This window comes from Salvelinus alpinus, chromosome 6, assembly GCF_045679555.1.
Source record: "Salvelinus alpinus chromosome 6, SLU_Salpinus.1, whole genome shotgun sequence".
In the NCBI taxonomy this organism is placed as follows: Eukaryota; Metazoa; Chordata; class Actinopteri; order Salmoniformes; family Salmonidae; genus Salvelinus; species Salvelinus alpinus.
This window is the reverse complement of record NC_092091.1, coordinates 16,132,729-16,158,057: the sequence shown is the minus strand read 5'-3', so window position 1 is coordinate 16,158,057 and position 25,329 is coordinate 16,132,729. Positions and strand designations below refer to the sequence as shown.

Genomic DNA, 25,329 nt, shown 5'->3' with positions numbered 1-25,329 from the left:
GTCAGAGGAAGCACCATACACCTGGCGACTGTGTCAGCATGCACTCTGCAAAGGGCCCAGCCATAGGAGTCGCTAGTGCACGATGGGACAGGAACATCCCTGCTGACCAAACCCTCCCCTAACCTGGACGATGCTGGGCCAATTGTGTGCCGCCCCATGGGTCTCCCGTTTGCGACAGAGCCTGGACTCGAACTAGGTTCTCTAGTGGCACGGCCTTAGACCACTGTGCCACAATTTCAAAGTTACAGTTCATATAAGGAAATCAGTCAATTGGATAAAATAAATTAGGCCCTAATCTATGGATTTCACATGACAGGGAATACAGATATGCCTCTGTTGGTCACAGGTACCTTAAAAAGAAAGTATGGGCGTGGATCAGAAAACCAGTCAGTATCTGGTGTGACCACCATTTTCCTCATCTGGCAGCGCAACATCTCCTTCGCATAGAGTTGATCAGGCTGTTGATTGTGACCTCTGAAATGTTGTCCCACTCCTGTTCAATGGTTGTGCGAAGTTGCTGGATATTGGCGGAACTGGAACACGGTGTCATACAGGTCAATCCAGAGCATCCCAAACGTGCTCAAAGGGTGACATATCTGGTGAGTTTGCAGGCCATGGAAGAACTGGGACATTTTCAGCTTCCAGGAATTGTGTACAGATCCTTGTGACATGGGGCAGTGCATTATAATGCTGAAACATGATGAATGGCACAACAATGGGCCTCAGGATCTCGTTATGGTATCTCTGTGCATCAATAAAGTGCAATTGTGTTCGTTGTCCGTAGCTTATGCCTGCCCATATCATGACCCCACAACCACCATGGGGCACTCTGACATCAGCAAACCGCTCGCCCACATGATGCCACACACGTAGTCTGCGGTTGCGAGGCCGGTTGGACATAGTGAAAAATCACGAAAACGATGTTGGAAGCGGCTTATGGTAGAGAAATGAACATAAAATACTCTGGAAACGGCTCTGGTGGAGAACTCCGCAGTCAGCATTCCAATTGCACGCTCCCTAAAAACGTGAGACATCTGTGGCATTGTGTTGTGTGACAAAACTGCACATTTTAGAGTGGACTTTTATTGTCCCCAGCGCAAGGTGCACCTGTGTAATGATTATGCTGTTTAATCAACTTCTTAATATGCCACACCTGTCAGGTGGATGAATTATCTTGGCAAAGGATAAATGCTCACTAACAGGGATGTAAACAAATTTGTGCACCAATTTTGAGAGAAATAAGCTTTCTGTGCATATGGAACATTTCTGGGATCTTTTATTTCAGCTCATGAAAAAATGGGCCCAACATTGTACACTTACACCCTTTAATCATATTTGAAAGCTTAGATTCACAAGGTGGTGAGGGTAGGTAGCAACACATCTACCACGCTGATCCTCAACACTGGAGCTCCCCAGGGGTGCGTGCTCAGTCCCGTCCTGCACTCCCTGTTCACCCACGACTGCATGGCCAGGCACGACTCCAACACCATCATTAAGTTTGCAGACGACACAACAGTGGTAGGCCTGATCAACGACGAGACAGCCTATAGGGAGGAGGTCAGAGATCTGGCCGGGTGGTGCCAGAATAACAACCTATCCCTCAACGTAACCAAGACTAAGGAGATAATTGTGGACTACAGGAAAAGGAGGACCGAGCACGCCCCCATTCTCATCGACGGGGCTGTAGTGGAGCAGGTTGAGAGCTTCAAGTTCCTTGGTGTCAACATCAACAATAAACTAGAATGGTCCAAACACACCAAGACAGTCGTGAAGAGGGCACGACAAAGCCTATTTCCCCTCAGGAAACTAAAAAGATTTGGCATGGGTCCTGAGATCCTTAAAAGGTTTTACAGCTGCAACATCGAGAGTATCCTGACTGGTTGCATCACTGCCTGGTACGGCAATGGCTCAGCCTCTGACCGCAAGGCACTACAGAGGGTAGTGCGTACGGCCCTGTACATCACTGCCATCCAGGCTGCCTGCCATCTAGGACCTCTACACCAGGCGGTGTCAGAGGAAGGCCCTAAAAATTGTCAGACCCCGGCCATAGACTGTTCTATCTACTACCGCATGGCAAGAGTACCGGAGTGCCAAGTCTAGGACATAAAGGCTTCTCAACAGTTTTTACCCCCAAGCCATAAGACTCCTGAACAGGTAATCAAATGGCTACCTGGACTATTTGCATTGTGTGCCACCCCCCCAACCCCTCTTTTTACGCTGCTGCTACTCTCTGTTTATCATATATGCATAGTCACTTTAACTATACATTCATGTACATACTACCTCAATTGGGCCGACCAGCCAGTGCTCTCGCACATTGGCTAACCGGGCTATCTGCATTGTGTCCCACCACCCACCACCCGCCAACCCCTCTTTTACGCTACTGCTACTCTCTGTTCATCATATATGCATAGTCACTTTAACCATATCTACATGTACATACTACCTCAATCAGCCTGACTAACCGGTGTATGTATGTAGCCTCGCTACTTTTATAGCCTTGCTACTGTATATAACCTGTCTTTTTACTGTTTTATTTCTTTACTTACCTATTGTTCACCTAATACCTTTTTTGCACTATTGGTTAAAGCCTGTAAGTAAGCATTTCACTGTAAGGTCAACCTACACTTGTTGTATTCGGCGCACGTGACAAATAAACTTTGATTTGAATTATCCATCAGACACATTTTGGAATTTTCAGATCAGCAGAACCTCTGTTACATATCAGAATTACCTGTAGGCCTATAAATGGCTTTAAAAAGGAAATCATGGCACATTTTAAACTTTGTTAGACAAGTGGTTCTGAAAGGAAATGAAATTACTTTTCAAATGGTTTAAAAATAGCCCATAAGTGCCAATGAATGTTGGAAGCTTAGCCCATAGAAATCCATGTAATGGGACAGCCATGTTTTGGAATTCTAACTTTAATAAGTGGCAACAAATTGCACACACACAGCTAAGCATGGATATTAAAAAAGATTTGCAGATACAGGGCAATCAGAGAATCCCCGCATTAACCCCACAAAGGCTTTTTCCAATATTTTGCCGCCAAACAACTCAATGGGCTCTTATTGGACAATTTCGCATGGCCATACCTGTATAAAATATAATTGTAGTATGCCCGAAAATATCTTTCAAATGTTCATAGTGATGTAGAATATACAACCACATGAGCCATTGGTAATCCCGTTGGTAACCTGTTTATAATAGCAATAAGGCATCTCAGGGGTTTGTGGTATATGGCCAATATACCACGACTAAGGGCTTTGCTGGTGACACTGTCAGTGATTTATTTAGAATTCAAGGCACACTTAACCAGCATGACTATTACAGCATTCTGCAGCGATACGCCATCGAATCTGGTTTGCGCTTAGTGGGACTATCATTTGTTTTTCAACAGGACAATCACCCAACACACCTCCAGGCTGTGTAAGAGCTATTTGACCAAGAAGGAGAGTGCTGTAGCAGATGACATGGCCTCCTCAATCACCCAACCTCAACCCAATTGAGATGGTTTGGGATGAGTTGGACCGCAGAGTAAGAAAAAGCAGCCAACAAGTGCTCAGCATATGTGGGAACTCCTTCAAGACTGTTAGAGAAGCATTCCACGTGAAGCTGGTTGAGAGAATGCCAAGAATGTGCAAAGCTGTCAAAGGGTGGCAACTTTGAAGAATATAACATATATTTTGATTTGTTTAACACTTTTTTGGTTACTACATGATTCCATATGTGTTATTTCATAGTTTTGATGACTTATAGTAAAAATAAAGAAAAACCCTTGAATGAGTAGGTGTGTCGAAACTTTTGACTGGTACTGTATAGTATGTAAAATTATTGATATAAATGTGGTAAGAATCTTCCCAAAACGCTGATTTCTGAAGATGTTATGATCGATAATTGCAGTATTTTTAATATTCAATCATGTTAAATGGATATGTACAGTACATGTGAATAGTCACGGATGTGAGCTGATTAAAATGAAATACGACGTTATCCTAGTAGCTGTTTTCATTATGAGGTCTTTAGGCTGTACCGTACATTCCATTACAGTAGGTTTCCATCCAATTTGCGACAGATTTTCATGCGAATATTCAAAAATCTGCATAAAACAATATGCTAATTTTCCCACCAGAGATGTTTGGTGCAGCGGTCTAAGGCACTACATCGCAGAGCAAGAGGCGTCACTACAGTCCCTGGATCGAATCCAGGCTGAATCACTTCCGTGATTGGGAGTCCCATAAGGCGGCGCAGAATTGGCCCAGCGTTGGCCGGGGTAGGCCGTTATTAACTGACTTGCCTAGTTAAATAAAAATAAATGTTTCTATCAAACTGTCTTTTTGGGGGGGGGGGAGGTGAACATAAAAATAAATGTCACCGTGAAATTCCTATGTACCGAATGAAAAATACAAGTTAAATGGGGTTCCATCTCATTTTCAACTCTACTGATGGTTTTGTCACAAAAACTGTTGCATTATATACCAAATGTGCCCACTTTGGTCTTGGCACATGCACTCCAGCCAACAGCTCCCAGATTAGGGAGGCTAACTACATTATGGCTAACTACATTATGAGACTATTATAGATAAAAAATACAATTATTTGTATTTGTCAAACGGCAGCCAAGCATCTATCACCATGTCACCAGAATAAGACCCTCGATATTTATTGGAAAGGAGCATCAAGCTCATCACCTTGCACAACATTCACCACCCTTTGACGTTCATCATTACTTCATCTGTAGCCTAATAAACTGCATGCTTTCCCTAGTCGTAGCCGGAGGACCACACAACTATCGTCGTGTGACTCCCAAGTTTACTTCGATATGATGGTTATATCAATATTTGCGCATAAAGGTGTTCCCACCGACATTTTTCGCATAATTAATTTCACCGACACAATCAGAACCCACCAACAAATTGTCGGCATTTATAGAATTGTACTGGCAATTCAATTCATATCAGCACTTTCGTGACTTTTTTCATGGATCAGGTAATTCATTCGCATTAAATAGTTGGATGGAAACGTGGTTAGTGTAGTAAAATCCGATGTTGGGCCTGTTCAGGCCAATTACATTAATATTCTAGTAACAGACCAATGCATCTTCATTTAGATTAACTACGTGTGTGTAATGATTTTTTGCTCTCACCATTAGGTTAAAACGTATGGGCATTCCTATGGAATTTACATTGTAATGTATGCGGCAAATGTCTAGTCCTCTGCTTTCTGAAAAAATAAAAGGATAACATTGTAATATTTTAATCAGCTCATATCCATGACTATTCACATGTACATATCCATGTTACATGTTTGAAGATGAAATGTTGCAACTAGTGACCGTAATTTCTTCTGAAAACTGCAATTCAGACAGCTTTTTGAGCACATTTTTCACACAATTCAACATCTTTATATCTGGCACACCTGGCTGATGTGGTTTTGTATTCTACATCACTATGAACATTTTAATATAATGAATTTGTCAGCATACTACAATAATACTGTATTTCAAACAGGTATGGTATAAGACCCAATTGAGATGTATGGTGGTCATATTGGAAAAAGGCTTCTGTGGGGTTAATGTGTAAATTATGTGCTGGTCCTGTATCTACAAATCTTTTTAAAACTGTGTTCTAGCTGTGTGTGCGCAATTTGGTGCCTATCAAAGTTAGAATCTATAAATATAGATTCCATATTACATGGACTTCTATGGCTAAGCTTCCAACATGGGCAATTTTTAAACAATAGTTGGAGCTGGTGCTTTCAAAGTTATATATAATTATTTGAAAGGTACTTTTATGACCTTTCTGAACCACTTGTCAAACAAATGTTAAAATGTATCAGTGTTTCCTTTTTAAAGCCATTAACACAGGTAATTCTGATATGTACCCTAGGGGTCAAAGTTTGTCTCTCCTGATCATTTCCCAAAATGTGTGTCCGATGGATAGTTGTGAATCTAAGCGTTCCAATGATACATAATTAAAACCAATAACTCTGTATATTTAACCAGCGTGAAATGGCAAGCTAGTTAGCAATGTGTGCTAGTAGCGTTTCAATCGGTGACGTTACTCGCTCTGAAACCTAGTTATTTACCTTGCTCTGCAACGGTTGCGGCTTTTGTGGAACGATAGGTAACGATGATTCGAGGGTGACTTGTGCAAAGGGTCCCTTGTTCAAGCACAGGTTGAGAGCGAGGAGGGACGGAAGCAAAACTGTTACATATACTGACATTGTTTATTGTAGGGTAAAATCCCTAAGGGAAAAATTAATGGGCGGAGGGATGAAAGAGTGATACACAGAAACCTACCATTGCTGCACTGGTATCACACATTTCCCACTTCTAGGGACATAAATCACTAAAGACGTCGACGACCCATATTTGGTGGTCTGGCTCATGGACTAATTGGACCACTCAGATCTGGATAGTGGTAGATTGAGAAAAGTATTACAACAGATTTTTGCAAAATCTCATTTAATATCCTTAAAATCTAAATTAAAATAAATGTCTTGCCATCTCTGTAAAATCAACCATCTGTAAACTAGTCGACTCCTGATAAGTGAAATGGTTCCATGGAGCAGATATTCAGAGCAAGAAAAAAAAAAATAATCGGGACCTGTGGAGTTTTCACTTATCTGGAGTCGACTGTAGTATCAAAATGTTTATTACACATACATTACAAGGATTTATACAACTCACTGGAAAAAAATGATCATGTTATGTAGTTGTTTTGGAAATGCAAGAACGGTCAATTACATGCCAGGTGCTGAAAATATGTATATTATTACTCACACGGTTGTAGAAATTAGTCCAATGCTAAAGCACTAAATCTGAAACCCAGACACAGTTACTTGGTTTGTAAATTAGATAAGTCTGTTCTTGTTTTTCTGAAGCATAATTGAAAGTCATTGGGTATTGACAACTTAGTATCACAGAATAAGAGATTGTTAAAGTTTAGGCAATGTCTTAGAGATTCTACAGTACTTTTGTATACTTTTTAGCCCATAGTTCTGAAAGTAGCGCTCACGGAAATTGCGTACGACGTCAGTTTCCAGAAAAAAAAGTTGCTTTCAAACTAGGGATTTCATGGCTAATTGAGGTAAGACAGAAATTCTGCTCATAGATTATGCATGTGTGAACTACACAATGACACATCCTGCCCAAAGCAGGAGGTCTTAAAAAAGACTTACTAAATAGCCAAAGTACCGGAGCATGTCTTCAAACTACTATTACAAAACACAAGAATAAGCCAAAACCGAGTACAATCTCTTATTGTACACCTATGGTCAGTACTGCATGTTTTGGCTCAGTAATGTGAAAAGGGCACTGGGGCATTCTTTGCCAATAATCTATAGGGCTATTTATCAATGTAAATAAAGGACTACTGCATCCTGGTAAAGATGAGTTGTTGTTTTTTTTTGGGGGGGGGGGGGGGTGGCAACATTCAGTTTTACATGACTGGGGTCTTAGATAATGTATATACAATGACAGTTCTCATAAAACTGAGACAAACTATATACACATCTGCACATACTGTATTTCTCATTTCGAGCAGAAGACATTATTAGAGAATTGGAAGGGGGAGATGATTTCCTATCCAAAACCTTCACAATAAAAGTTTATATTTTGTCTTTCTTGGTATAACTGAGAGGAAAGTAGCCAGCCACACTATAAAGTTCCATTATTGTTAAAGCTCTTCAGTTCTGGACCCTGTAGATGAGATAGTAGAGCAGGAAGAAGACGAAGACCAGTCCTACTGAGACATAGCAGAGGATTTTGCGATTGTCTCTTCCAGATCGCACCATGCCAGAGAACCTCTTCACACTGCCAGTCAACAGTCCTGTAGCACTCAGAAAATTGGAATCCTAAAAAAAGAAAAGGAAGAGAGTGGATTGATGAACTTGCTACATACATCAGGAAACTCATTTGATGCAGAACTAGACAGCCACTTGCTACACACAGCTACATTCATATTACCCTGCCCCCACTCAAGACTTACCATGCCATCCAAATAGGAATTTTGGTCTTCAGCTTCTTTGTCAATGTCGTAGGCAAGCTTTAAAAATAACAAGATAATTACAAAAGTAAATAAAATAATTTAAGTTAATATTAGCAGCTAACTTTTACAATAATACTAGCTATGCCTGCTACTTTGTTTGCAAGCTGTTGGTAGCATACCGCCGGTAAATTAGATGCAACTTGTCAGTGGTCATACATACCGATTTCAATCTGGAAACTTTGGACGCCAAATTGTCAGCCAGAAGCTTGTTTTCCGTGTCCAACATATCGTCAACAGCACCTTGTCCTATCATGACAAGTACAGGGAGTGAATAATATGATATTTACATACGAGCAAGATAGATATCACGTTAAAAAAATAACGTAACGCTTACAAACTTAATAGATAACTACGACCAGTGACAGCTAACGTTAGCGCGACAATCTACACTTCACACTGGGTTAGACACATAAAAAGCAATCTACATACAATTCTTTCAAAATGATTAGTCCGTAAAAATGTTAGATTAAGAACATAGGTCAACAATGTTCATTATGAAGACGTGTCACTTATCAAATTACCTCGATTCCAGTCCGCCATCTTGGCTGTTGACGTATCAGCAAATTTACGGAAGCCGGTTGAAACCACTGCGCTGTTTGGATGCAATGACTGTGGGGGAAAGATTATGGATATACAGACAAGGTCTCTTCGCTCTAACAATGGGAATCTTTGTCCACAAGGTAGCCCAGCTGGCTATCTAGTTCCCGCCTTTCTTTGGATTGGTGGATACATTTCATTCATGTAATCTCTTTTTGAATATTTGATTAGGGTTTTGGACGTCAACCGCATGCATTCAATGAAGAGCGATGCTATGCTACTAGCCTCATGGCATGAATATGCATAGCCATCTCCGATATTAAGTGTTTTTTCTCGAAGTTGCTGGGATGTCACGTGTCCTATATTTTTATTTAACTAGGCAAGTCAGTTAGGAACTAATTATTATTTACAATGACAGCCTACCCCGGCCAAACCCTAATGACACTGGGCCAATTGTGCGCTGCCCAATGGGACTCCCAATCACGGCCGGTTGTGATACAGCCTGGAATCGAACCAGGGTCTGTAGAGACGCCTCTAGCACGGAGATGCAGTGCCTTAGACCGCTGAGCCCCAAAATATCAATATTATATCAGTACACGCGTAACAACTTAATCATTACGAAACGTATATTTGATCAAATAAACCATTCATTATTTTGTTGACCAAATTTGACAATCTCATTGTCCTCCATGTGCTCCCGAATGGCGCAGTGGTCTAAGGCACTGCATCTCACGGCCGGTGTAGGCCGTCATTGTAATTCAAATCAAATGTATTTATATAGCCCTTCCATCAGCTGATATCTCAAAGTGCTGTACAGAAACGCAGCCTAAAACCCCAAACAGCAAGCAATGCAGGTGTAGAAGCAAATTAATTAATAATTTGTTCTTAACTGACTTGCCTAGTTAAATAAAGGTTCAAATAAAAGTACAAAAACTTCTTGCTTGGTGGGCGAAAAAACGCAATTTGCTGGAGGGAGCCAGATTTTCCGCAGTTGGCCTCTCTTTTCCTCTTCCTGCTGTAGGTTGGTTGAGACCAGGGGTGTATTCATTGCGGAAACCGTTTACCGTTCAAGAACCAAACGGAAGCAAACAAAGACAACTGAACAAAACGGGGAGGGACCTATCTGCATTTGTCCAATATAAGTTGTCCGTTTGCGTTTTCCGCTTGGAGTAAACCGTTTCTGTAGCAAAAATTGCAACAGACGAAACATTTTGCAAAAGAATCAGCTTAACGAATAGCTACACCCCAGAAATAAAAATCGTTTCTTTGGTTCACAGCGTGTAGAGACAGAATGTGATCTCGATACTCGAACGAGGCTAAATTCTGAATGTTGTCGTGCCGAGATGGGATGCAACTTTTGTCAAATTGACGTCTAAAGTAATTTTTTGTTTTGCATTTTAGTTCACCCTAACCATAACCTAATTTGATAAGTCAATTTTGACAAAAGCTGTATATTTTCTAGACAAAACCACAGAACGTAATACAATTCCGGGAATGTAAACGCGATTTATATCACATACTATGTGGACTGGTGGATTTGTTGTTACTCTTTTCCTTATCGGTAAGTGATGTTTATACACTTTACCGTCAGTTTTACCCGTTTTAATGAATGACTGTAGTCGCAGGGTTTACTACTACTTCAGCATGGATTATATGATGGTGGTGTAGGCCTATAATTAGGCCACTTTTGTGATTTATATCGAACGCTGACATTGCAATTTCTTACAGGACTACATTGATGTACCCAGGTATGCGGCCTAGTAGTAGTAGGCCTACATTTACAGCACCACCTAGGCTTAGGCAAAATTCAAATAATAAGCATTGTTGCTGCTTTGTCGTATTTAGTGTGAGTAGAATGGACATTGATGCTCTTGGGTACTTTCATAATATATACATTCTAAATAAACCTATTGCATTAAAAAAGCATTGCAGAAGTATCTAGTTACAAAGCACAATGTTTTTGTCATTTGATTTATCAGTATTTGCATGATGTATTTTGAAATTATTTAACAGTAGTATTTTGAAATGTTTCCAGTTTACTCACATGTTTGTCTCTCTACATTTCAGTTTACCAGTCAGTGCTTATGTGAAATAAAGTTGATGAATCAAAGATATGATGCCGTCTACACACCATAAGGGATGAAGTAACTGGCAAAACAATGTTGATCTGATTTCAAATACATTAGTTAAGGATATCATATCATCAGAAAGGGATGTTAGAGATGGACAGGGAAGCTCATGCAGAAGATGAGCCCAGAGGAGGGACTGGGTTAGTGGATGCCTTTAAGATCCTCTCTAAGGTCCCATACGAGAGACAGCTAAGCCTGACTTTCAAGTTGGGTGATAGCCTGGCCGAGGAGCTGGTACATGCCATGTCTCTCATCTGCCTCGGGAAGAGGTCAGAGGCACTGAACAAGCTCCAGGCTTTGGAGGACAACAACATCATTGCTAACCATCTGGCTGAAAAGGTGAGAATGTGTGGAGTCAAGTTGGAGGACTTAACAGTGAGCATTGTTCCTTTCCAAGAGTGTATTGTGGGCACCTTAGCAGACCTAGCGAGGATTTTCAAGGTGTTGGCTGAGGAGAGGTTGTGCGACTCCTCTCTGAGGGATTTGGCTTACCAGACAGCTCTAGCCACATACAAGAACAGTGGTGAAGAGAGTTCCGAATTAGAATACATACAGATGCAGCTGAGAGAAGAAGCCAACAGGGTCTGCGGGCCTCAGATTGAGGACACAGTTGGGGGGATGTGTTTCCCTAAGGACTCCTCGTCAGGCCTTTGCTCCATCCCGCCGCTGGACCAAGGGAGCACAGCTTTTAAAAAATCAGGCTTTCCCAATCAGACAGGAAGTGGACACAGTCCGCCGTCCTCCCTACGGGATGACACCTCCATTTGTTCCTACCCTTCTCACTTGGAGATCAGTGTATCTGAAACATTTGGCTTTAAAACAAGCAACATCCCATCGCAGCAGCCTCCAATGAATTTGAAGCCTGTACAATCACCTGTTCCACATTATGGTACAAATACAGGAGATGAAGGTGCATTTAAATACTTTTCCAGGGTTACGTCTCGGGATATACCACCCACACAAAATGTGCCTAAGCCTGTTAAAGGAGAAATGGACAGAGTTACTAGTGTTGCAGTGTCTTGTGAACACAGAACGGGGTCAGAGGAGGTGAGAGTTTCACCCCTTTCGCCTGTCAATTTCACTCCAGCTCAGACTAAGTTCGATAACCCTGAGAGTCCAAACACACATTCCAAACCACGCCCAAAAAGTAACCTTGTGCCTCCGTCAAACACCAATAGGCCAACTTCTCATCCAACTACCACTGAACCAGTGTCAGCAAGTGTTCCGTTGAAAACCCCAAATCAGAAGATGGAGGAGGATGAGGAGGAAGTGTTTTTCTCCTTTGTCATCCTGCATGCAGCAGAGGATGTGGATATGGCTGAGAAGTTTAAAGAGGAACTAAAGTCTATAGTTGGTGGTGAAGGAGCAACCTTCTCTCAGGACTTTGCCATCCCAGGCAGGAACACCCTCATGTGTGTGGAGGATGCCATCAACAATTCAGCCTTCACTATCCTGATGCTTACTCGCAACTTCAACACCCGTCTGCTGGAGGTAGAAACCAGTTCTGTGCTCATGAATGCCATTGAGAACCTGCACAAGTACAACACTGTCATCCCTTTTCTGCCACAGGAGAACCGTATGCCCCGAGAGAACATGCCCAAAGTTCTGAGGATCTTTATTCCGTTAGAGGAAGGTAATGCTTTTGAGAGAAAGGCAAAAAGGGCCATGGCTCCAGCAAGGATTGCTAAACAGAGGAGGTTGTGGTTGAGCGAGCAGGCAGTGAGGGCGCAGGTTAGGAGACAGGAGAGACTACGACTAGAGGAAAGGCTTCAAATGGATTTAATTCGTGGTCAGGAGATGGAAAGAATGCAGAGATATTTGTTCCAACAACAACTTTCCAATCAACCCTCGACTCCCGCAATGCCTCACTTTACTGCTCCATTTTTAGGAAGTACACCTATAAATGTGTCCAATACGTCAGTGACACCACCGCAACATGGGTGGAGTCACCCACCAGGAAACATCCACATCCAGAATGCTCGCTATATCATGTTTGGGAATGACTCTAAAATGACTGTCGGACAAGGAGGGGACAGCAGTGGGGATGAAGAGGACAGGTTCTAAATTGAATATGATGTAATAAAGAAGAGGGTTAAATGTGGTCTTGTGAAAGCTAGTTATTCTGGAGTAATCATTTAGGAGTATATTACACTTTTGGAACAGAAATCCTGTTTATTTTCTTCTTGGTGGCCATTTTGTGTATTGATGGTGTTTTTGCTTTGAGTATGATCATAGTTCAATGTTACATTAGTTGATTGCTTTGATGCCCTGTACCATTTAAGTGAAAGTTCTCATTTTGAATCAACTGTCATCGCTTGCAAAAGCTGTCATTTTAAATCTGGAGACAATGGTGCAGTCTCATGTACACCGAGAATGAGGGGATTGGTGCAAACTGGTGAATATGTATTAAGATAAGTTTGTTGTGGTTTAATATAATTGTTTCTCTTTTAAAATTCTATCAGTGTTTTTTCCCCCCATTGTGTTCAATTACTTCTGATATGCAATAAATACATACGGCTCCAGTTCTTCTTTTTACCTGAACCTATTTGTTGATACTGTGTTTAACCTAACAAGGCCAACTATGTTTGGATCACCAATAGAGCAGCATAAAGGAATTTAAGCATGATTACATTTTATTCAATCAATAGTCTAGAGGTGCATAACATTTTATATAAAATACAAACAACAAAGATTTGGATAAATGCAGAGTTTGTAGAAGTGTCAGTGAATGTGCATGGGTAAAACATGTAGTGTATGGGATAGCAAAAGAAACAAGAAGTTCAATATAGTCAGTCATGATACAATGTAGTCAGACATGTATCTGTATTTTCCCCCATATCTGGTTTTCTGATTGTAATATCCTTTACAACAGGTTGGTAAAATACATTTATTTTAAAATACTGGCTAAGGGAATATAATGTTCTTGAAGACTGTGGACCTCCATTGGCAGCCCGGCAGGGAGTAGAGCGGGTTCAGGCTCACTAACACACTGTTACATGACTCCTTTTCCCCGGTCATGCACACATGATTTGGGCCATGTATGTCCCAGCTATGCAGTCTCCATGTTGGTTTCATGGGCCAATCATAGCACCATGTCTCCGGTTGCATAGGTCTGTCATAAGAGTCCAGGAACCTCTCGATTGGGTAATAAGTTCCCAGAGATCCCCCTCCACCTCCATGGAGCCTCTGTGAGTGATAGAAAGGCAAAGTCCAGTCCACAAACCCAGTAGTGTCATAATAACCTCTAGGTTCCTGTGGAGGGTACTGTGACTTCATCCAGCCCCAGGATCCATGCAGCCCACTTCTACCCCCACAGTGCCTCTCCCGCTGGCTACAGCCTAGCTCTGTCCAGGACCAGCCCAGAGAACCAGCCGTACTGTACCCGTCCTCCAGCTCCCTCTGGTGCTTGCTCCTCCTGGCCTTCCTGTGCTGCCTGAAGTCCCCCAGCAGGAAGTTACCCAGGTGGGCTGGGTGGATGCCCCAATGGTGGCCCTTCCCGTCCTCGCAGCGGCCCACCTTGATTTATAGTTTGATACAATTTTGACTATATATTTTTTTTAAATACATAGGCTATACAGCCAATACATTTTTTTTTTAAACTATCAAGGATAAAACAATTGCTTATTTCCAATTATGGTCCTTTTATACAGAACAAAAATACAAATGCAACATGTAAAGTTTTGGTCCCATGTTTCATGAGCTGAAATAAAAGATCCCAGAAAAGTTTTGTACGCAGAAATATTATTTTTGACAAATTTTGTGCACAAATTTGTTTACATCCGTTAGTGAGCATTTTTTCTTCGCCAAGATAATCCATCCACCCGACAGATGTGGCATATCAAGATGCTGATTAAACAGCATGATCAATACACAGGTCCCCTTGTGCTGAGGACAATAAAAGGTCACTCTAAAATGTGCAGTTTTGTCACACAACCCAATGCCACAGATGTCTCAAGTTTTATGGGAGCATGCAATTGTCATGCTGACTGCAGGAACGTCCACCAGAGCTGTTTCCAGAGAATTTAATGTTAATTTCTCTACCATAAGCCGCCTCCAACGTCATTTTAGAGAAATTTGCAGTACGTCCAACCGGCCTCACAACCACAGAACATGTGTAACCAGGCCAGCCCAGGACCTAGACATCTGCCTTCTTCACCTGCGGGATCGTCTGAGACCAGCCACACGGACAGCTGATGAAACAGGAGTATTTCTATCTGTAATAATGCCCGTTTGTTGGGAAAAACTCATTCTGATTGGCTGAGCCTGGCTCCCCAATGGGTGGGCCTGTCTCCCAAATGGGTTGGCCTATGCCCTCCCATGGCTGCCCTCCTGCCCAGTCATGAACTCCATAGATTAGGACCTAATGAATGTATTTCAATTGACTGATTTCCTTATATGAACTGAAAATGTTGCATGTTGCGTTTATATTTTTGTTCAGTATACTTTACCTTCACAAAGCACTCGTTTAAGGACAGGTTGTGCCTCACGCTGTTCCTCCAGCCCTGGCCCTGACCCCCCGACCCCCGGGCCTTGAAGTAGGGGAACCGCTCCTCCATGGCACTGTAGATAGAGGCTAGGTTGAGCTTCAGAGAGGAGGAGAGGATGACTTTGGCGATCAGGGCGACGTAGGAGAGCGAGGGCTTTGTAGAGGGATTTGGATCTCCATGTATTGTGTCCTCTCCCTCACAAGTTTTGTTTCTGTCTGAGGGCTCGGACTGAATGTCACCCGGCAGACTGGATGTTTCTGTGGGGATGTCCTCGCAAACAGTGCTGAGGTCTGTCTTGAGGACCTCACTCTTTACTGGAACAGTGTCAGGGTCTCTGACTGACCCTGACCACAGCTCTTCCATCTCTGTCTCCTTGGAAATTACTCCACCTACCTTTACCTCTCTGAACATCCCTTCTACTGGCTGTACTTCTAACTTCTCTTTCTCTGTGTCCATATCTGTTTGTTTGTCGTGAATTTCAGTTGTCAGCTTTGCAGTACAAGAGTGTCTTTAGAGAACATTCCTACATGCTGTCTGGTATTAGTAGAAAGGCATTTCTGCTTTTGGCTACCTGTGTTTCTTGTGATGGTTTGATCGGTTTGAGTCTTTTATAGCTACTTTCCTCTTAACCACATTCAGTCCCTGCATGATTTGGGTTGGGCATGCCACATTCTCACAGATAAAAGGTACACTCTGATGAAACATTCATCATCAAAAAGGAAACTGTACATAGTGAATTCTGATAAGATGCTAGGTGGTCATTGTTTGCCATTTTGAGTTGCACAATGGGGTTAACCCTTAAAGAATGTTATTTCTGATAAGGCTAAGTATGTTATGTTCTGCAGAGTGCAGAATTTTGGACATTATGATAGAAAAAAAAAAGGCTTTTAATATTTGAAACATTTTGGGGCGTGTTGGCAGTTAACCTGAAGTGTCTATAAGGAGTATCATCTTCAAATCAAACATGTTTTATCCAGTATTTAATACACGATTAACCCTTCAACCCTTATTAGGAGAAGTTGAAGAACATTACTTTCCACATAGGAAACAACAAACTATCATAGAAAACGTTGTTTTGGTTTGAATATAGTCTTTTGTGACAGCGCACACATGAGATCTGGTTCTCGGTCTCGAGATTAGTTGGAATCAAATAGGGAAGTTAGTTGAAATCAGCCTATAATTCCAATTTATTACTATGTATATCATTGTTGCAAAGTAGTGTCTCAAAGAAGAGGCATTGAGATGATATGTTCTCAGTATTCTCCTGAGCCCACACTGCATAGTTGAAGTCCCTTCTGACCTATTTATAGTGCTGGCACTTGCTACAATGTCATCTGTAACTCGAATCCATCTGTTTAGTCACAGCATGTTGAATGTCAAGTGCCAGAGAAAAGCAGAGAACTCGGCTCTGCGATTCCCCTTCACTCTGTCACTAGACAGGCCAATGGCTGCGGTCGAACCAATACCCACCGCGGTCAGCAGCCTCCTGGGTGTCCCAGGGCTTATCACCTGGGATGGGGATGAGGCGAACGACGCGGAGGTGATCAGTGGCATCAGGCCCAAGTCCTCTCCTCTCCCACGGAGAAGGAGCGCCGATGACTTAAAGGACTGTGAGCTCGAGCTCACCCCATCCAGCTCTCGGAGAGTGTCCTTTGCGGACGCCCTCGGCCTAAACCTGGTAAAAGTGAAAGAGTTTGACTCGTGGGACATAACAATCCCGCTGAACTTCAATGCCATGGAGGGAGAGAAAGAGGTAGAGGAATACTACTTGTCCTCATTATACACTCCTTCACCATCCCAAGAAGCCATGGTCCTGAGAGTTCAGGAGCAGAAACTAGAGCTGGAGAGTATTGAGTTACTCCACCAGACTACAATACTAAGGGGGGTGGTCCGCGTTCTCAATGTCTCCTTTGATAAGATGGTGTACATCCGCACCTCTCTGGATGCCTGGGCCACGCACTTTGACCTGCTGGCAGAGTACATACCAGGGTCCAGCGATGGAGACACTGACTGCTTCTCATTCAAGCTCACCCTGGTGCCCCCCTTTGGGGAAAAGGGGGCCAGAGTGGACTTCTGTCTCCGGTACGAGACCCCTGTTGGGACTTTCTGGGCCAACAATAGTGACCAGAACTATGTGATGTTTTGTCACCAGAAAATCAAGGAGTCGAAAGAGAAACCACAAAAAGACAAAAGCGGGCGCAGGAAAAGCATCCTGAAAGCCATCAGGTGAGGATGGTCAGATTAATCAAAACAGGTTTGTTTTGAGTGTCGATTGATGGAATGATTGAATGCTAGTACTTTTTTAATCAAATGAATAGAGGGGTTATGTGTGGTCCAGTCTAGTGGTCCAGTAAAGTGACAGCTACACAATGCTTTCATATTAATATTGCCTCACCTTAACATACACCCCTTTTTCATCCCAAAAATCTATATATTTTTACTTCCTAAAGATAAATAAAATGACAGTTTATTAAAAAATGATGATATTACAGTAAATGTTGGACAATTGTTGTTGGGGTCTTTTTGCCCGAGCTTTCATTTCATTTATTTACAGTTATGAGTTTCCCTGTGATGAAAACTGGTCGTCAACCAATGCTGAATCTTCAGGTAATCATTCATTGTACTAAATCATTCAAAAGTCAAACGACTCAGACGTACTGCGGATAAAATCAATTAGATGAATTAACTAAAACCAACTGGAATAAATCCTAAACTAATGTCAATTATTCCTCTCTAGACCTACACAACCGTGGAGGAAAGATGGCTAGTGTGAACACTTCTGAGTCTCAGTCAGGAGCACTCCAAGATGATCGTCAGAAATTAATGGTGAGTAATACCTGTGGCATTTGGATTTCGGAACATCTAATGATGTGTCATTTATCTAGTGTTTTCGTACAACATAAGCCTTTGTGATACATAGATTTACATAACTTTTACGTAACTTTTTCAAATGGGCCTTTGCAGGGCTTAAAAAGGACACTGGGTCTCGATGAGACTCCTTATTAAAATAAAGGTCTAATTAAAACAAATATATATATATATATATATATATACACACACACACACACAGTACCAGTCAAACATTTGGACACACCTACTCATTCAAAGGTTTTTCTTTATTTGTACTATTTTCTACATTGTAGAATAATAGTGAAGACATCAATACTATGAAATAACACATATGGAATCATGTAGTAACCAAAAAAGTGTTAAACAAATCAAAATATATTTTATATTTGAGATTCTTCAAAGTTGCCAACCTTTGCCTTGATGACAGCTTTGCACACTCTTGGCATTCTCTCAACCAGCTTCAGGAGGTAGTCACCTGAAATGCAATTAAATTAACAGGTGTGCCTTGTTAAAAGTTAATTTGTGGAATTTATTTCCTTCTTAATGCGTTTGAGCTAATCAGTTATGTTGTGACAAGGTAGGGGTGTTATACAGAAGATAGCCCTATTTGGGTAAAATACCAAGTCTATATTATGGCAAAACAGCTCAAATAAGCAAATAGAAACGACAGTCCATTACTTTAAGACATGAAGGTCAGTCAATTTGGAAAATTTCACGAACTTTGAAAGTTTATTCAAGTGCAGTCACAAAAACCATCAAGCGCTATGATCAAACTGTCTCTCATGAGGACCGCCACAGGAAAGGAAGACCCAGAGGACTTCTGCAGAGGTCTGCTGCAGAGGATAAGGTCATTAGAGTTACCAGCCTCAAACATTGCAGCCCAAATAAATGCTTCGCAGAGTTCAAGTTACAGACACATCTCAACATCAACTGTTCAGAGGAGACTGCGTGAATCAGGCCTTCATGGTCGTACTGCTGCAAAGAAACCACTACTAAAGGACACCAATAATAAGAAGAGACTTGCTCGAGCCAAGAAACACAAGCAATGGACATTAGACGGGTGGATATCTGTCCTTTTGTTTGATAAATCCAAATTTGAGATTTTTGGTTCCAAATGCTGTGTCTTTGTGAGACGCAGAGTAGGTGAACGGATGATCTCCGCATGTGTGGTTCCCACCGTGAAGCATGGAGGAGGTGGTGTGGGGGTGCTTTGCTGGTGACAATGTCGGTAATTTATTTAGAATTCAAGGCACACTTCACCAGCATGACTACTACAGCATTCTGCAGTGATACGTCATCCAATCTGGTTTGCGCTTAGCGGGACTATCATTTGTTTTCAACAGGACAATGACCCAACACACTGACAGCCTGTGTAAGGGCTATTTGATCAAGATGGAGAGTGCTCAGCATATGTGGGGAACCCCTTCAAGACGGTTGGAAAAGCATTCCAGGTGAAGCTGGTTGAGAGAATGCCAAGAGTGTGCAAAGTTTTCATGAAGGTAAAGGGTGGAAATTCTACAAATGAACTTTTAATAAGGCACACCTGTTAATTGAAATGAATTTCAGGTGACTACCTCGTGAAGCTGGTTGAGAGTGTGCAAAGCTGTCATCAAGGCAAAGGGTAGCTACTTTGAAGAATCTCAAATATTAAATCTATTTTGATTTGTTTAACACTTTTTTGGTTACTACATGATTCCACATGGGTTATTTCATAGTTTTGATGTCTTCAATATTATTCTACAATGTAGAAAATAGTACAAATAAAGAAAAACCCTTGAATGAGTAGGTGTGTCCAAACTTTTGACTGGTACTGTATGGATATCTTTTTTTAAAGAATAGTGATTTTCTTGTTATTGTGGCCTTCAAGGAGGGTTTAATTTAGTTTAATTAAGGGTTTGAACAGGGTTTAATTTAGTTACTTTTAAAATTTACAGTAAATAGCATGGTAAAATGCTATGGTTAGGCTTAAACATTTTGGGGTGACCTCTGAAACAAGATAGTGTGAACCCTGTTGCTCTTTCTCAATATGTCATGTGATCGCTGCTGTCTGAGCACTTAGGGTCATTACTTTAACATTCTGTCCTAGTTGCATCTTTATGACACTTGAGGACATACAGTTTGTGTCCCCCTGAAAGAGTTAAATGCCAAGTATTTATACATTTTGCTTTACAGGAGCTAAGAGGGGTCTTACGTGGTCACATGAGTGACTGAACTATACATTGCATTGGTAACACGCTCTCTTTTAAATGTATATTAGTCTCTCGTGAGTCGTGACAAACAAACACATTATAATGTTATAATGCTCATGTGAGATTTTGTTCGGGGACCAAGATTAAATGTATATAAATATGTTTTTGCTTAATCATGAACAATATTTAATCTGAACGTGCCTCTCTAGATATCATCCTCACCAAACAAGCCTAACCATTGAGGAGGCATTGTGTGGGAAAGAGGAACTGAATCTATCCTTCTTGTTGTTTGACAGGTTGAGAGCAGCCGGAACTCCAGCAGAAGAAACCGACGAAAGGCAGCACGATTGGCGAAGGTGTGGGACTACCTCACCCAGAGAGAGGATGAGACCCAAGAGAAAGAGAAGGGAGCAGTGGAATCATCACAGATCCCACAGGAAAGCACATTCCCACAGGAAAAGCTTTCAAATAGGCCTGAGGTACAACCACTGCCACCACAGGGCAGGAAAGGGTTTGGGCTGCAGGCAACAGATTCTCTGTCTACGTGCAAACTGTCTCCTGGTATCCCAGACAGCACGTCTTGGCAGGAGTCAGTGAAACCTGAGAAAATAGACCCAACGTTCCGATCAGCCCCATCAGAGCTGAGAGGCAAACAGGCCTCACTGATCCCCAGCAGCAAGTCAGATTCAACTGATCAACCTGCTGCTGTGAGCCAAAATGGTGATACGTCTGTTTCCAGTGTGGAGGGAGGTACTCTGATGCAGATGGAAACGGAGAAGGGGGGATCTGCCATCAGCACAGACATAATACATTCAGATGACATTGTCAGGTTGGAGAACAGCACAGCAGGCTCAGTCCCAGGCAGCCAGTACAATAGCTTTATGTTTGGTAATGTTGTGGCCCCACCATACTGTCAGGGGTTTTGTAGAGTGGAGAGTGGGAGTCCGAGCTTCACCCATAGAGGGAATCGAACAAGTGGTCAATTGCATGAATGGGATTCAACAGCCTGCACAGCCCAGAGTTACCCATCCACAGAGGAAGTAGAAACTCACTCCTGTGTTTCAGCTGATACTCGTGGAACACCTGAAGAGAAGCCTGTATATCAACACGGGTCACTTAAATCAAACCCAGAACACTTCAGCTCTGGATTAAGTACAGAAAGAGAGTCTAAACCTAAACTTCTGTCAGAAGAGGCAGGAGGTCTTCTCAGGACTCACACTGCCCTGAACACTGCTGCTGCTCTCAGGGCACATATCCTCAATGTGAGCTCAGGCCTCCAGGGGTCTGAGGAGAACATTCTGCCTCCTCAGACCCAGATGCACCAGGACAGTAAGCTTTCACAAACACAAACCCCATTACCAAACACAACACCTTCACAAACTCCAGTAGACACAGCACTTTCACAAACACAAACTCTGATAGACGCAACACAAGGCAGTTTCCTACAGTCACAAACTGAAATGGGGTCAAAGCATGTCTCTGCTGAGATGACTCTGCAGGGGGCCAGTTGTGGATATGAGAGACCTGATGAGTCAGATGAAATGGAGAACCCTCTCTCAGCCAACACAGATGAATGGTCAACAAGCCCATTCACAGAAATAGTAGACACACCTATAGCCATGCTAGAGCCTGTGGATGCTGACCTAAAAGTTTTCACTTCAACGACAGAGACAGAGGAAAAGATCACCACTGAGCACCAAAACTTTGCTGTGCCCTGTACGGACACACTGGAGGAAGAAACCAGTGGGACAGCATTGAAAGATGATTCCATTGTCATTAAGGAATGGACATCATTGGAGAAATTAATGATGAGAAAACAAACAGATCAAGTGAAGGATGAACTATCATTTGAAGTGTCAAACACTTTATGCAATGAAGACAACCGGCATTCTATTGACAACGAGGATTATTTTGATATAGATGGAGAGATGTCAAACTATGTGATGTATGATTATGATAAAGACACTGACAAGGGCTCAAAGTTTAAAGAAGAAGATATTCATAAGGAAGTTGAACTGGTAATGATGAACAATAAGAAGTATTTAGCTCCTACAAAGAAGGAGATAGACGCAAGTAATGGACAACCATTTCTAAAGGAAAATCGAATAGTAAAAGACTGGGAGGGGACTGTGGAAGAGGAAGAGGAGGACATGATGGGGGAATATGTGGAGGAGGACGAATGGGAAATAGAAGAAGAGGAGATAGTTGTGGAAGAGAAGATGGTGGTTGGGACAAAGGAATTGGAGGAGACAGGGGAGGTGGAGGAAACAGAGGAGGAAGTGGAGAAGGAGAAAGAAGAAATTATGAAACGGGAAAAGATAGAAGGAATGGTGAAGGAAGGAGAGGTGGTGGTGAAGGGAGAGGGGGAAATGGAGGATTTAAAGGAGGAGGATGTTAAGTGGATAGAGTGGAAGGAGGAGGAGATTGTAGAGGAAGAGGAGGAGGAGGAGGAGATTGTAGAGGAAGAGAAGGAGGAGGAGGAGATTGTAGAGGAAGAGAAGGAGGAGGAGGAGATTGTAGAGGAAGAGAAGGAGGAGGAGGAGATTGTAGAGGAAGAGAAGGAGGAGGAGGAGATTGTAGAGGAAGAGGAGGAGATTGTAGAGGAAGAAACTGCAGATGTAGAAGTAAAGGAAATTGTAGTAGATGATCAAAATGAGTTGGTAGACGAGTTTAGCATGAACATGGACAATATGAATGAGGGTGAGGATGGTAAGAGCACAAATGTAAAGGTCACAGAAAAATCAAGCTCAGAAGATAATACATTAATGACAAATGAAGTGTCAAATCTTTGCCACAAAGAAGCTATCAATGACGTAAGGCACACCAAGCATCCTGGAGGTGAAGAAATGGAATCAATCAATGGAGAAGAGGAGTCCTGCATTCAATCGGATAAATCTGCCAGTGGGAACGAGGATGAAGGGGAGAGCGAGGAGGACCATGCTTCCACAGAGTCTCTGTCAGAGGATGAGATGGAGCTGTACATGCCCAGTCTAAGGGCAGTGCAGAAGCTACGAAACAAGGACTTAGCCTTGAGTCTTGGGAAACGGCCCTCCATAAGCAGAAGAGGCAGCAAACCGTCCATGACGCCCATCAGTGAGTCTATGGATGAGGAGCACTCGAGCAACCAGGAAGATCAGCCAGACACAGAGACAGTGGAGCATCAGCCTACAAGTACACTGCCCCTAGTGGAGGGAGGGCAGGATAGCACCAGGAGCAATATAATGTGGTGGAGAGAATCATTTTCTTGGCATAATCCCTCAAAAACACTGTTATACACCATCCTGTTTGTAGTGTTCTATTTTGCTGCATACCATTAGGACTTTCTGGTCTGTTTTAGTCTGGCTGGTTTGTCAGGGGGAGAAACAGCCAATGATAATAAATAATACAATAGGTTGAGACCTGTGAAAATATATTTCAGTGTCTATAAAGTGCACGACAATTAAGTTTCATTATTTGTCATTATGCCTCATCTCTAAATATAGCCTCTAAATAAATGTTAAACAATATATTTTAAGAAGCACATGCAGCGGCTGATAAAGAAAACAGATCTGGCAGTAAGAATAGGCTATAGATAGTCTTGACCATTTGGGACACCTTGGCAATTTCGCTCAGGACAGGTTACAGCCAAGACTTAATCAATATTTCGTTTTGTCTCATTTATTGATATGGATATAGCCTCTGCGTGATGGGATTGTGCAACGTAAATGGTTTTAACAAGCCTACATACAGAGTGGAATTCATTAATACAACAGTCAAAATGCCTAATATAAAGGCCTACAGTCTGTGTTCCCAAATACTGGAAAAAGTGTGATTCATTAGTTTACATGATCACTACAGTAGCCCCACGCAGCTATACAAATGTATTATGCAATAATATGGCCATTAAATAACACACAACAGCATGGCATATTCAGATAGTGGAATAAGCCTAAATCATATTTACTTTCTATTTTGCAGCTCAGGCGGTTTTTCTAGACAATGCTCTTCTGTGTCTTCATAGTATCATTCTCAAACAAGTCATTTGCTGAAAAAAGATCTGTAACCGAGTAAAGGGAGACGTAATGTAAGAATTGATAGAATTCATTGTCGTAACATAGGGTTTGTGCATTTACAGATCTAATTTAACAGTTACGTTCCATGTGAAAATATATTTCAGTGTCTAAAGTGCTCGACAATTAAGTTTCATTATTTGTCATTATGCCTCATCTGAGACTACATGTAGATGACACAAATGACAAAGGGTGGGTAAAAAGTAGAATATAAATGTTGACACAAAATAAAGACTTTGAATTCAGTATATTCCTCGTTCTATTCAGATTTGATCAAAATAAATGTATATCTTTTTATTAAAATTATATTAACAGGTGAGTATGTTTTATAATTAGCCTATGAGGGTCAGTTAGTTTAAGGCAGACCCTTCAATAGAGCACACAATATACACAATATTATTTATCCAATATGTTTTGTGACGTTTCTACATATTGGCCATACTACGGTTGCATCTTGTACAGTACGCTGTTTGAGCACAAAATAGTTCAAAGCCCTGTGTTCAAATAACTGTTCTTGGCTATTAAAGTTCTGTATTATGTCATGTTTCATGTTTTACGTGGACCCCAGGAAGAGTAATGGGTTATCCTAATAAAATACAGAATACCCAGTTACAAGGCTGTGGACCATTGCTTGGTGTGATTACTGTTAACAACTTTTATTATTTTATTTGGTGTAAATGAAGCTGATTTTAGATGTATTTTGTAGCAATGCCTCCAGATTCATAATAGCCATGTACAGTATGTTAAATATGGTTAACAAAAATTGTCTATGAATCTCTTTTTCTGATAATATACTACAGTCAAACTGTCATTTCCTACAATCTTTCAACAAATAAAGCAAAAATAAAACCTAACAGACTATAATTGACCCCCATGCATACGTACAGTACACTCGACACACATTTAGAACACATCTGAACATTTCCCACAGTGTGACTCAAACCGTATGCAGAACTGTTGTGATGAAGCAAGGGCAGACTGGGACCATAAATCGGCCCAAGTATCTCTGACACACTGTCCCACCAGGGTCACATGGG

General features: G+C 41.8%; 3 protein-coding genes across 4 annotated transcripts; 2 read left to right on the top strand and 1 right to left on the bottom strand.

Moving 5' to 3' along the window:
• Window positions 1-6,449: 6,449 nt before the first annotated feature.
• Window positions 6,450-8,935, bottom strand: bet1l (Bet1 golgi vesicular membrane trafficking protein-like). The gene is made up of 4 exons (XM_071405560.1): window positions 8,573-8,935; window positions 8,212-8,297; window positions 7,992-8,048; window positions 6,450-7,857 (listed from the first exon to the last, which is right to left on the bottom strand). The coding sequence occupies exons 1-4, from the start codon at window positions 8,589-8,591 to the stop codon at window positions 7,690-7,692; spliced, it is 330 nt and encodes a 109-aa protein (XP_071261661.1). The 5' UTR covers window positions 8,592-8,935; the 3' UTR covers window positions 6,450-7,689.
• Window positions 8,625-13,239, top strand: ticam1 (TIR domain containing adaptor molecule 1). 2 transcript variants are annotated; one of them, XM_071405559.1, is made up of 2 exons: window positions 8,625-8,731; window positions 10,656-13,239. In XM_071405559.1, the coding sequence occupies exon 2, from the start codon at window positions 10,802-10,804 to the stop codon at window positions 12,779-12,781; it is 1,980 nt and encodes a 659-aa protein (XP_071261660.1). In that variant the 5' UTR covers window positions 8,625-8,731; window positions 10,656-10,801; the 3' UTR covers window positions 12,782-13,239. The 2 variants fall into 2 exon arrangements, with proteins under 2 accessions (XP_071261660.1, XP_071261659.1); XM_071405558.1 differs by lacking the exon at window positions 8,625-8,731 and adding an exon at window positions 9,753-10,149.
• A 3,374-nt stretch (window positions 13,240-16,613) lies between these two features.
• LOC139578223 (uncharacterized) lies at window positions 16,614-23,639 on the top strand. The gene is made up of 4 exons (XM_071405556.1): window positions 16,614-17,430; window positions 17,759-17,811; window positions 17,942-18,030; window positions 20,540-23,639. The coding sequence occupies exons 1-4, from the start codon at window positions 16,649-16,651 to the stop codon at window positions 23,558-23,560; spliced, it is 3,945 nt and encodes a 1,314-aa protein (XP_071261657.1). The 5' UTR covers window positions 16,614-16,648; the 3' UTR covers window positions 23,561-23,639.
• The last annotated feature ends 1,690 nt before the right edge of the window (window positions 23,640-25,329 follow it).